This window comes from Ptychodera flava, chromosome 20 (genome assembly GCF_041260155.1).
Source record: "Ptychodera flava strain L36383 chromosome 20, AS_Pfla_20210202, whole genome shotgun sequence".
NCBI lineage: Eukaryota > Metazoa > Hemichordata > Enteropneusta > Ptychoderidae > Ptychodera > Ptychodera flava.
Window position 1 is genome coordinate 10085695 of NC_091947.1, and position 12263 is coordinate 10097957.

Consider the following 12263-nt stretch of genomic DNA (forward strand, 5'->3'; position numbering starts at 1 on the left):
ATAATATGCTCTCTCTCTCTCTCTCTCTCTCTCTCTCTCTCTCTCTCTCTCTCTCTCTCTCTCTCTTCTGAGAAACTCTCTCTCTTTCTCTCTCTGTCACTCTCTCTCTCTCTTCTGAGAAAGGGTTTCTTGAGAGAATGTACCAGATGTATGAAAAGTAACATCATGCTGACGTGATGTCATTTTTGTCGTTCCAGATTCACTCTAATGCACTTCCTCGCATTTCACTTTTCTTTCCCTTTCCCATTGAAACACAATGTCGGTCAAATCGGCATTTCGTCGGCAGCAATCTCCGTGCGTCAAACTCCGTGCCTTTCGCTTTAATCCCGGAGTCTTACCCAGGTTTTCCGTTCCTTAATGAGTTTCCGTGTCTCTGTTCCGCTGTGTCAGTAAGGAAGCCGAAGCTGTGGATTTTGACTGATGCTGACTGACATTTAGCGTCCGCCTGATACGTGTCACTTCTAATTCTTTTCACGGAGTCGCAAGTTGACGTCTGCAGAACGCTGACATCATCTCGGCAGGCTTTCGTCTCGCAGGCAGCAGCGGTTGAAGAAAACACCACTTAAAATCACAATATCTAAATTGGACCAAAATAGTCGGCGCTCCAGCGACCGGGGACGCCAAGCAATGTTGGCACTCCACTCAGGAAATTAAAACTTCAAGTGGAAGTAAATGGTGAAGTTTACGTTTTATGTAGCAGTACTTACTCGCCAGCCCTGAAAATAAACACCGTCAAGAACCACGTTTAAATGATAATGAAAAGGTTCATGAAATTAATTAACGCGAGCAGTTCGACCGATCACCTAGTATTTCCGATCAAAATACCAAATGTATCCGTCAGGTTTGGCCCTTGGGCTAGCAGGAAAGTAGGACTGCATACTCTCTTGTTTTGTTCAGTGTATATGCAATACTCGTAAAACGAATGAATATTCTCGACCATTATCGGCAGCTGAGAACTATTCAGCGACAAAAGAAGACGAGCGACAAAATATCTCAAATGTACGTGCTATGTCAGCCAAGATAAACAAGATTGTAATACAAAAAAATCTTTCATAAATTTTACGCCATATGATTGCCTAGAAGGTTTATAATTTTACACCGTTGTTATCGCTATTCTGTGTATAATTATATTAGTAAAAATTTCACTGGGCATTGTTATGGGTCTTGAGACTTTGAAGAAATGTTGTTCGGCCGACTTCAACAAGGATTTTAGTTGTTATTTTGAGCTAACGAAACTTGTTTCCGTTTAATTATCACATTAGAAGAACCCATCTAAGCTAGCCTGTCATTTTCTCTTCGCCCATATAATGAAATGTGCGGCAGAAAATAGCAGTTTCCGTGTGGCACTCATTGCATCTGCAAAACATGTAAAGGTACGCTGGGTCTAAAATTACGCTATCAGATGCTATTTTGCTTAAGTGAAATTGGGCAGAAAAACCTCGGCGTTGCTATGGAATCCCAGAGCAGTTTTATTGGACGCACTAATAGATCGCGCTGACCGGAAATTCGATAAAATTTGTATTTCTGTGGTTAAATGTAGGCCTTATTTACATTGCCAAAATGAAAAGTAGGCGCCTGAACTGCTTTTCACCATCACAAGATTACGAAAACAAAATGAATGCTACCGCACAGGTTTCTGAATGATGACACCATTATTGACCAAACATGAAACACATACTGTCACGTTCAGAATAAACAATGCTTGCGGTGAACCACAAGCTTGATTCTACTTCATATCACCATGGTCAACTCTGGCGTATTCCGTGCTCCTCTTTTGGCTAATTAAGCAGTCACGTGATAATTGGATTTTTCAGTGTCTTTGCTGAGCACGCGCAAACGCCACGCTAATCGTCCATTTTATGAACGATCGATGGGCAAGAGGATACGTTTCTGGAAGCTTCACACCTATCAAAAAAGATAAGATCTCAAATTGCAAACGACGTGGGAATTCGTCATGCCCGCCTGTGGGACAAAATGCATGCTATCTCTTCTCCCCGTGCGGGATTAGAGACAAGAACATTTGTTATTTGTGGCACTGAACGTTGTTCGCGTTTATTTGTGACTGGGATGCAAGACATAAGAGCATATAAATCGTAGGGAGAGTATAATACAATTGAAAGTGCAATGATATTCTTCATGTAACAAGGAATGAGCTGTCAAACACAGGATTTTATGACATAAAAATGTTAAATCTAAAGATGAATAAGAGAACGAGAAGGGTTCTGTTATAAATTAAACTGCATTAAACCAAACCGTTACTTTTGTTGATGTTTTCATATACCGATTGTATCGAGAGTTGTCGCATGTATGTATGTATGTATGTATGTATGTATGTATGTATGTATGTATGTATGTATGTATGTATGTATGTATGTATGTATGTATGTATGTATGTATGTATGTATGTATGTATGTATGTATGTATGTATGTATGTATGTATGTATGTATGTATGTATGTATGTATGTGCACACACCCAAGTATACAGATGTCATTATGCCTAAAGGAGAGCGTTATAAAACAATACCATAAATTATTTCAGGTAGAAAGTAATGATATCTGTCACAGTTGTTTGAAGATAATACGATGCACGAAACTTAAGTTACAAATATTTTTAATTTGTACTCGAAGTAATTTGTGTAATTACACGTACACGCACACATATACATACATACACATATATATATATATATATATATATTATATATATATATACCAGTAACCTTTCAGATGTGAGAAAATTCATGTTAAACTACGAAAAGTGTCGTCTTTGAATTCTTATATAACGAAAAATGAGAAAACAGTCCGGGGACCCGACGTTATTTAAATGATAGGAATAATACGACGTGCTATATTTTATATAACGGTCCACACTCATCATACACAGAATAATCAAATCCACAGACACATGTAACACCCTTCATGGCACCGGAAGGGGTCGTAATTTACAATTAGATGTTTGTTCCATCACCGTGATGATGTACAAAATAATCATAAAATAAATTGCATTTACGTTCATTTCAAACAGCGCCGCAACCTATAAACCCCCGAAGAAAAAACCCTGCAACTGTCTCGCGGAAACAGATCACTGCTAAGCTGTCGCTTACGACCGATTAATCTACATCAATATTAGCTAATTTCATCGTAAAAACAGGAACTTTAAATCAAAGGGGAAAGTCAATCTAGTGTGATCTTGAAACCTGCTTGCAAATGATACTTTTATGTTGGTACTATAATTTATTGGTTTTAAATTACGATGTATAGCCGCTGTTAATGTATAGTTGCAACATTTCCGTCGAGTGCAAATAATACTTTATACTGACTTCAAAGATCCACGGTATAAAACTGATCACGTAGATAAAGCCGGGATGGCTTTTGCCGTAAAAGATAGAGAAACATAAAATAACTTTAATTGAATAATAAATAAAACATAAACAGCATACATAGTTGCAGGTATTTGCGCGCCTAGTTTTAAATATCATAAATTCATTTTTACAGTCTTTTTTGCTTCAATTTTATTTCATATTCTTTTTATGATTTTTTATTACTTTAGGGAAGGCCTAATGGCAGATGTAGACGTCGACCAGATCAAGAATGTTTTTGGATGTGTTTGAATGTATAATTCTTTGATGTGAAATATGTATAATCCTTTGATGTGAAATAAACAAATACCAGAACGGGTGATCTCTTGATGAAGTAAATAAATAATAAAATAGAAAATAAAATCAACAACTTCTCGTATTGAGAGTTTGAAGTTCCATCCATTAAAATAAGAAACCCTCCAAAGCCGAGTACTATCCATTCTGCCGTCTATGACCCGAACCAGATCTTTGTACGGTTCCGTAAGATGGGAATAAGGTTGCCTACACAAAAGGGAACTGGCTTTCCGGAGACAGTCAATCCTAAAAATAGCAGTGTATAACGCATAGAATGTCGACGTCTATTTTGCGTGTGCTCGATCGCATGGAGAAAACATATGAGTCCTCGCATCCTGTTGACAGCGCTAACGTGACGAAGTCTTTCAATACTGACTGAATCTAGAATCGTTAAATGGCGTACGCCTGTACGATGCTACAACCCCACCTTTCTCTTTTCAAGGAATATCGATCGAATATTCAAACCAGCGAGATCAAGTTTGTCTGTCTGTTGTGAGAGCGATCGTTACATCTCAAGTTAGACAACTCCGGACTTTATACCGATAGAATACCCTGTTGACATGTAGATCAATGAATAATATCGATAACAGTTTTTGTGTCGCCATCCTATCTCGGGACTGCAGCCAATGAAATAAATTTTGTACCAAAATAAAATTGAATGTTTTCAATAAACTCGGCTAAATTTAGCTGACTGAACTCATGGAGAACCGCGGTGTTTATTTTATCTTCGTATTTATTTTTACAGTTACATAAAACCGGCTTTTGACCGCGAACAAACTTTGACGACTTCGATCCACACAAAGATCACAGAACGTCAAATTGAATTATGACTTGCCAATTTAAAAGGAGAGAAATGTTTTATCAGAGGTCGTGATATAATATGGATCCGTTGCGTTGATAAGTTACTACTTGAGGTACATAAAGTTTGAAGTACCAATGTCTATCAAAGCTATGTTGAACCACAAGCGGACCTTTGTATAATTTTGAATGGGAGAACTTGAACTTCGTGGTACAAAATTCACATAAATGGAATACATAGACAGTTTCATCGTTTGGCGCACATTGCGAGGGAGCAAGAAATGTTAACCAGTCATTGTAATCTGTAGGTATGTCGAATTAGTCCCATCCCGCACGACATATCCTTCTCGAACCTTACTTTTTTACCAAACCACCGTGACGCACAGCCAACATGGCAGGGTATATTATACGCTTCGTAATGTACACCTGTAGGACTGGTGCAACACACGGGATAATACGCTTAATCACTAACTTTGTGTCTGTATGTTATTTTTCTCTCTCGTAAATCCATAGAGTACTTTCTTTGGTACTTTATTTGCTGTCCAATTTTTCGCATGGGAAGTTGATGTTTGAGTTTTAACAAACTTCTATCTGCATTGTGAGTAAAACGTATATCATCGATATTGAAATTCAGTCTCTTTTCCAGCGCAAAATACGGCGTTTGTAGGAACTGTGCTTAGTGTCGTGGTTGTGATCTTTGCCATTTAAGTGTTCATGGAGATTGACTATTTAGACGCAACAAACGATCTCCTGGCCTTTTCTGGATGTCATTTCAAACTAATGCCTCCCAATTAGGACAATTTGCGGTGTAATTTGGAGTCTGGATCGAGGATACATGAAAACGAAGCTCGCCGCGTTAGAACTGGTTGAGTTTTGCAGATGTTTATCGCCACTGGTGCGGGAAAGAGCCAACCGTACAGGAGCAACGCAATGCATTAACGAGGCAAAAGTGGCTTGATTTGAACTGGCTAGGTAAATTGTAAATCTATCAGAAGGGAAAATCATATCAGGACAAACGCTTTACAGCTATACGCGACGTCATTCGCCACTGAATGCAATGGACGTCTTTTCCGTCAAAGGGCTTTCCATTGCCTTTCTGCGAACGTGGATCATTTGAAGATGCAAGATTGCTCTCCATAAGGCTTTTAAATTACAATAATTGTTTGCAAAGTGTTGCATGGAGAAACAAGCAGTGTGGAAATGGTGTGGTGCGCAAATGGCACAATCGCACCTTCTCCCATATGGGTTGCCATGGGTACAGTGCCTCATTTAAGCTGCAATTTGAGTTTGGTAGCTCTGGCCGAGTTGAAGTCAAGGTCTGATGAGAACTCTTCAGGTAGATGAACGAACCTTAAACAGAAGCATTTCTTGAAATAAAAAAAATATATATGTGCGTTTTCTGTAACATGCCTCTGAAAATTAAGGTAGCTAGGTCGTAGGATTGTGTTATTTGTCTTTTTGTTGGCTGACATCCATAAAAGATTGCACAATTTGGAGAATTTACTCGAAATTGAAAGTGCGAAAAAGCGTCTAGGTTCGGCGCGTTTTTCTGGAGGTGGGCGGATTGCTTGAAGCACGTATACATTTTTTATTTCGTAATACGAACTGACGAATATTCAACTCCGCTCAGAGGAACAGAGAGCAAATATTTTATTTACTAACAGATCGTCACCGATACGTACACAGCAACCTTGAAAGTGTTGTAAGTTCTGGAGTTTCTATAGAACGTTAGAGAACTTGAACGTGACGGTTCGTCAGTAGAATCTTCTCACTATCAAAGAAAGTTTCGTGTTCAAATATTCCTTGCCCCGAGGCAACAGACAGATCTGTTTGCTGTTGAATTTCGCAGCTTGACTGTCGTTAGCTTGGGCAGAACATCGCATCTAAGTACGCCTGTCATTCGAGATTGTCGATAAGGGTAGCCTCTCTCTTGAAGTCTCTATGCTCTTTAAGACAGCGGCATGAAACTCTAGCTGTGGCCTGCTTGAATGTCGTAGGGACAGACCATTAGGTTTGTACCATTTTTGCTTTTCAGCAAATTTACTTATATTAATCTGATCTGATATATCATGCAAACTTCTTTTCCAGAATTCAACAATTTTCTTTTAGCTTCCAGTGAATGTCTTAGCAACAAAGCTGGAAGTAATTTCTTTACATCAATTTTCGCTCCGCAGAATTGTGTTCATTTTGATACCCTCCTTCCAAGATTTAGTGGGTCACTCCTCATTCCGACGCTAAATATTAATTCATTTACACTGCTGTCGCATCGGGCGAGCAACTAGTCCTGGCTTCTGTGACATCGACATAAGTGAGAGATAATGTTAAACTTTTGCGTTGCTTTTTTGCCAATCTGTCCGGCGACATTCAGAAACGTACTGTCGATAAGTGGACCATGCAGTGACTGTTTGGTGTTACGAAGGCATCTCACACCTGCAGAACTTTCGTCGCTTTATTCAGCATCAAGGTTGATCTATTTTATTAATGCCATCAATACGTTTTACGAAAGACGAATTTTGGAATTCAGACAGCTATATGTTGATTGGAAACAATGACAAACAACACAAAAATGATGGTATATACATTAGCACTTGTGTGCCAGCTAATCTACATACATGTACAATCTAGACATACGCTTACTTGTCTGTACGTCCCGAAAGGGTCATCAAGCTGATGTAAGCATGAGTTGATGTCAGCATAAACAATCTGGAAGTTTAAGGGTAGACATTCCGAATAATATCTGTCGTTTTCGCAAGTGGTTAATTAATTATCGAGAAGTTTTCAGAAGAGTAACTTAATGAATACTACGTGACCAATTATTAAGATATGCAAATTATTGCCCGCTAATTGTTTTTGGAGTTGTTTTTACGATTAAGTTTTACCTTGAATTATTGCAATGGGTTAAATTAAATATGCAATTACAATTTAGCTTGGAGAGTATAAAGTTGGATTTAGTTTTGGAATAACAGCCTTTTATCACCAGCGGGCTCTTCTGTGAGCATCTTTGTCGCTATGTATCTCCTACACGGAAGAATAAACCGGTGTTAACTTTGAAGACTGAGAGTCTCTACACTGTTCTTGTGTCTCTACACTGTTCTTCTATCCCGACGACCTCTCGCATGTTAACCCTTTGAGCGCCAAAGTCAATTTTTGTTGCCTTATAAAATATACCTTAGTCAATTTTTTTCAGCTGATTGCCAAAATTTTGATAAAAAACTGTAGCAGATAAAATGTAAGGTACATTTGGTCCAAAATTATCCAAATAATTACAGGAAAATTTATAAAAATTAGTAAAATGTTCTAACATTTTGGTGGGAAAAATTAGAGCACTCAAAGGGTTAATATCCCGATGGAAGGCAATAATGAGCGGTAATATTGGTTTTTACACGACTGTAGAGTCAACTTTACCGTAGAGCGGAGATAGAAAGTTGTCACAAAGTGGATACCTGTCTATATTATATAATAAATAATTTCATAGATAGGTAACGGGCAGATTGGCCACCATGTGCCTGATTAACAAAATCATTAAAATAATTTTAAAAATTACACCCGTCCAAAAAATATTATTTGACTAGCAGAAATTCATAAAATAAACGATACTGTGAGATTTTAGGGAGATACGTTCATGAAAATAAATGCATTATGTATTCATCTTACCGGAACAGAAGTTTAAACCGCGTGATTGCGTATGACAGAGACTTTTCGATTCTATTGAATCGGTGTGATTCATCACTTTCAGAGCTCTTACAGCATTGAATTTATTTTAGCGAATCAAACATATTTTGTTTTCGTTTCTTTGCCTGTTCCCGTAAAGTCACCAACATTTTCATGTTCTGCTGGTCGATTTGGAATAGAAGCAAATGTTTGAGGCTGTGTTGACTGTGTAGCGTTTTATCATCAATATCACAGTCCGAGCCTGGGTAAAAAAGATAGACACGCAACAAGGCTAACTCCGCGAGCGTTTCCCAGGGTGAAACATGCCTAAAAATCCATATGCATCGCTGGACTGCTGCCAAGTGGTTGAGCAGCTACGCGAGTCAGCAAAGGCGTGAAAATATAACTCGAGTTCAGGTACGATACAGATAAAAACATAATGTCGATTCCGAGAACTGGTCACAGTTATTGAACTCTCAAGTGCTGAGGCAGCCGAAGCCTTTTGAAATGTGTTGGTTTGGAACGCGAGTGTACACTTTCACACATTTTTAACATTCCACGCTCGCGTGTAACTGTATATGTAAGTAAGAGGACTTCACGAAGAAATGTGCAAAAATGAACGGAAACAACGCGTTTTTGACAACTGTAAGGAGGTTTTCAGACCGAGATAATGAACATACCCACATTCAGTGCACGAATGAGAAACTCCACGAATGTCATGTGACTGCTTCAAGCGACGCTTTCTTGATCTCCAAAAATGTTCAAAACAACGACGTCGAAAAATCCAGACTCCCTTTCATTGAGCACTGCCTAACAATCGATGCCACGGAGCTATCGTCTTCTGTTTGCAGGGGCAACATTTAATGGGCGATGTAAGTGCGCTACCAACATAAGAAACCCACTGCCCGTCATCACGTTTATCGTAAAACAACCCTTCTTTTGCGTTTTATTTGAAAGATACGACGTTTCACAGACTCTGTTGAAAGCAGCATGGCACTTAAATGTTATAACATATCATTTCTGATGTAAGACACGACTGTTGTGAAAATTGGAACAATATGTAAGAGAAGTGCACCATGTATAAATCCCATCTTAGCCAAGACACGTAAATAGTAAACTGTAGGGTATGGACGAGTTCGAATCAATACCATATGATTCAAAAAAATATGCTCTCTTTATAAATCGATAGCGTCAGATTTTTAGGGTATTTTCGTAAATTACGCAGATGAAATACGAGTAAATATAAATATTATATAGCAGTGTTCCCTTTGGTTCACATGGTCATGGTTCGTTGCCGTTCAACTTGAACTTCAGTGTCTGATTTGTTCGGCGGTAAACCGGTGTTGGCAGTGTTGCTGTCCAGGCTTTTGTATTGCGCCTGGAAACCGTTTTCCGACTGACTCCTGGATGGCGTGCAGCGCGGTTTCATCTCCGCGATGAACCGCCTTTTAAAACCGCGCGCCTTTTTCCGTCGGTTGGCCTGGTGAGCGACTTTCTTCGGTGGGAGGCTGGTGACAACGCAGTTTGTTGCCATGGCCTCGGCGGAGCTGGCACGCGAGCGGACGCGCAGCGAATGCTCCTCGTTACTGTCGCGGCCAGCGTAGCTTGAAAAATCTCGCCTGAGATTACGGCCTCCTTTCCAAAAAACATCAATTAATAGATGGCGGAAGGCTTTACGGAAATCCCGGTTGCAGAAAGCGTAAATAATGGGATTAAGCGCGCTGTTGCAGTAGCCGATCCAGAACAAAATTGACCCTATTATATCGGGATACGGACAGGCGCTGCCGCAGATCATAGTGCTGGTGTACCACAAGAAGAAAGGCAACCAGCAGACGATAAATACACCCATAATTATTCCCAAAGTTTTTGCCGCCTTGTGCTCTTTCCACAAACGCTGCGATGATCCGGGACTATCTCCGCCGTTCAGCTCTAGCGTCGCCGCGCGTGTAGCTCGGATCAACGCGGCCTGTCGGCGTGCCACGAGAAAGATCTTCAGGTAAGTGAATATCATGATGATGCAAGGAATCCAGAAAGAAATACTCGATGATATGAGAGCGTACACTTTGTTCACCACAAACTGGCACACTTCAGGGTGTCCTTTCATGAAAAGCAAATTATCTTTGGTCGAGTACCATCCCATGTGTATCGGGATAAAAGACAAGAGAAACGACGAAATCCACACAAAGCAGATCATTTGTACAATCCGACGCGGCGTTATTTTGTTAGGATATTCAAACGGCTGCGTTATAGCGACGTATCTGTCCACAGCTATACAGCACAGGTGCTGGAGGGAGGCAGTGCAGAAACAAACGTCGAGGGAATTCCAAACATTACAGAAGTGGCGTCCGAAAAGCCACTTGCCGGTCAGCTCGATACTGGCATTGAACGGCATCACGAACAGGCCGACCAGCAAGTCGGTGAAGGCCAGGGACACAACTAGGTAATTAGTCAGCACGCGGAGCCGGTGGTGCAGGCACACTGCTAAGACGACGAGTATATTGCCTCCAATGGCGAGCAAAATTATGATCGTGAACGCGGTGGCTTTCAAAACCACAACGAAAGGCCTCTGGTCGACTGATGGTTCCTGCGGGTAATCGCCTGTCGTCCACTCGGTTGAATTCAACGCCCCCTCCGGTGTTGTTGGCATGATACTGCTTTCTGGCATTTCATTTCATAGCCAGCAGTACAGTTGTACAGTGATCACTGACCATCCAGAAAATTCCATCCGTTGTCCTTCATGCACATCGGAGCGTGCATATGTGTAACGACGGCGAAATTCCGAGGTTTCCACGTGTGTAACTGTGTCCAGTCCTTGAGAAGAGCATTGGCAGGCTGTGTCCAGTTTGTCACATTTTTCTTGACGGAGCTTCCAACGATAAATGGTTAAAAAATATATATTTCGTCCACTATCACTTAATACACGCCTTGTGTCCGCCTCTTGTTCAAAACTTGGTTAGGTTGAGGCGCGTAAAAAGTTTACCAGCTATTTCCATTACAAAACACAGGTTGTAATTAAAAACATTACATGAAGCCGAGTTTGATACCGAAGTAACGTCATTTGTGACATCACTTCCGTTCCAAATTATCTGAAATTTGGATAATATCTGCTATGATGAGGCGAGTATAACTCCCTGAAACGGCTTTCAGAGAGAGCAAAGTAACTTCGTCAGTAATGACTCAATTAAGGCCTATAAATCAGTGATTTTCGCATATCTGCGACACCTCAGCGTAGTCCCTCATGTGTTCCTATAATGGAGGCTAATATCACTTCATTAACGACCGCACAGACGTCGAACGCAAGCTAACACTAGTTCTCCGGTAGGACGAGAGTCAGCTATACGTCAGTTCGCGCTTGACACAATAGTTTCCTGGTAAGCCCTAGTTGCACACACACACATATATACATTATACGCTCGCACAAGGGAGCCGCCCACTTTTTCCTAACGGGCTGGTTGTCTTCAAATTGGCAGCATATCGAAAGAAGTGCGCCACCAAGCGAAATGTCCTGGTCTAACTGCTCTTCCCTGCTGCATACGTGAAAACGGTCATTCTGCTCCACACACATTTCCTGCGATTGTGTCTTCATTCAAAAGGAAAGTTCGAAGGCAGCTTAGGCGCACAGTGTAGTAATTTGAGAACTGTTCAGTGTTCAAGAGTCGGTTTGACGCTAAATTTACAACAGTTGAAGAGAAAGCTATCTGTGAACATTATCATGTTTCATCGGACGTGATTATTCGATTCTCACTGCCAAATAACATTTGACCCTTGGTGATTACGAAAAAACCTTAAAATTTTCAGTAGTGGCTTGGAACGCGTGTTTATTTGTATCTGGTGTGAAGTCAACGTGAGAATTTCAACCGAATACCGTGAGTTACGTCACTACGGCGTTTATCGTCCACGTATTTTTAATGGGTACAGCGCGGCATGACGCTGGACGAACAAGTATGAGATTAAACGAAGAATTTTGAAGAACAGTGTAGCAAAATTTGCCATTTCTCGATTTAGTTTTTTTCTATGAGTTAATCGATGATGCTGTTGTTCATTTGTTTAGTTTTCCTCCGATCCATAACGTTGGCAAAAGCAATATTTTGGAGAGGTTCCCGTTTGGATTTTGAAGAAACACCCAACGAGTTAGCATATACTGAGCCAGACACATAAT

At 40.3% G+C, this 12263-nt stretch overlaps 1 protein-coding gene across 1 annotated transcript; it reads right to left on the minus strand.

Annotated features, from left to right (window-relative positions):
* Window positions 1–8317: 8317 nt before the first annotated feature.
* On the minus strand, window positions 8318–11589 carry LOC139119988 (octopamine receptor beta-2R-like). Its single transcript, XM_070683963.1, has one exon. It carries the CDS (start codon window positions 10767–10769, stop codon window positions 9378–9380), a length of 1392 nt encoding a protein of 463 aa, XP_070540064.1. The 5' UTR covers window positions 10770–11589; the 3' UTR covers window positions 8318–9377.
* Between the last annotated feature and the right edge of the window lie 674 nt (window positions 11590–12263).

Coding starts and splice junctions, on each gene's coding strand:
- LOC139119988 (XM_070683963.1), bottom strand. CDS start 10,769: ATGCCAGAAAGCAGTATCATGCCAACAACACCGGAGGGGGCGTTGAAT.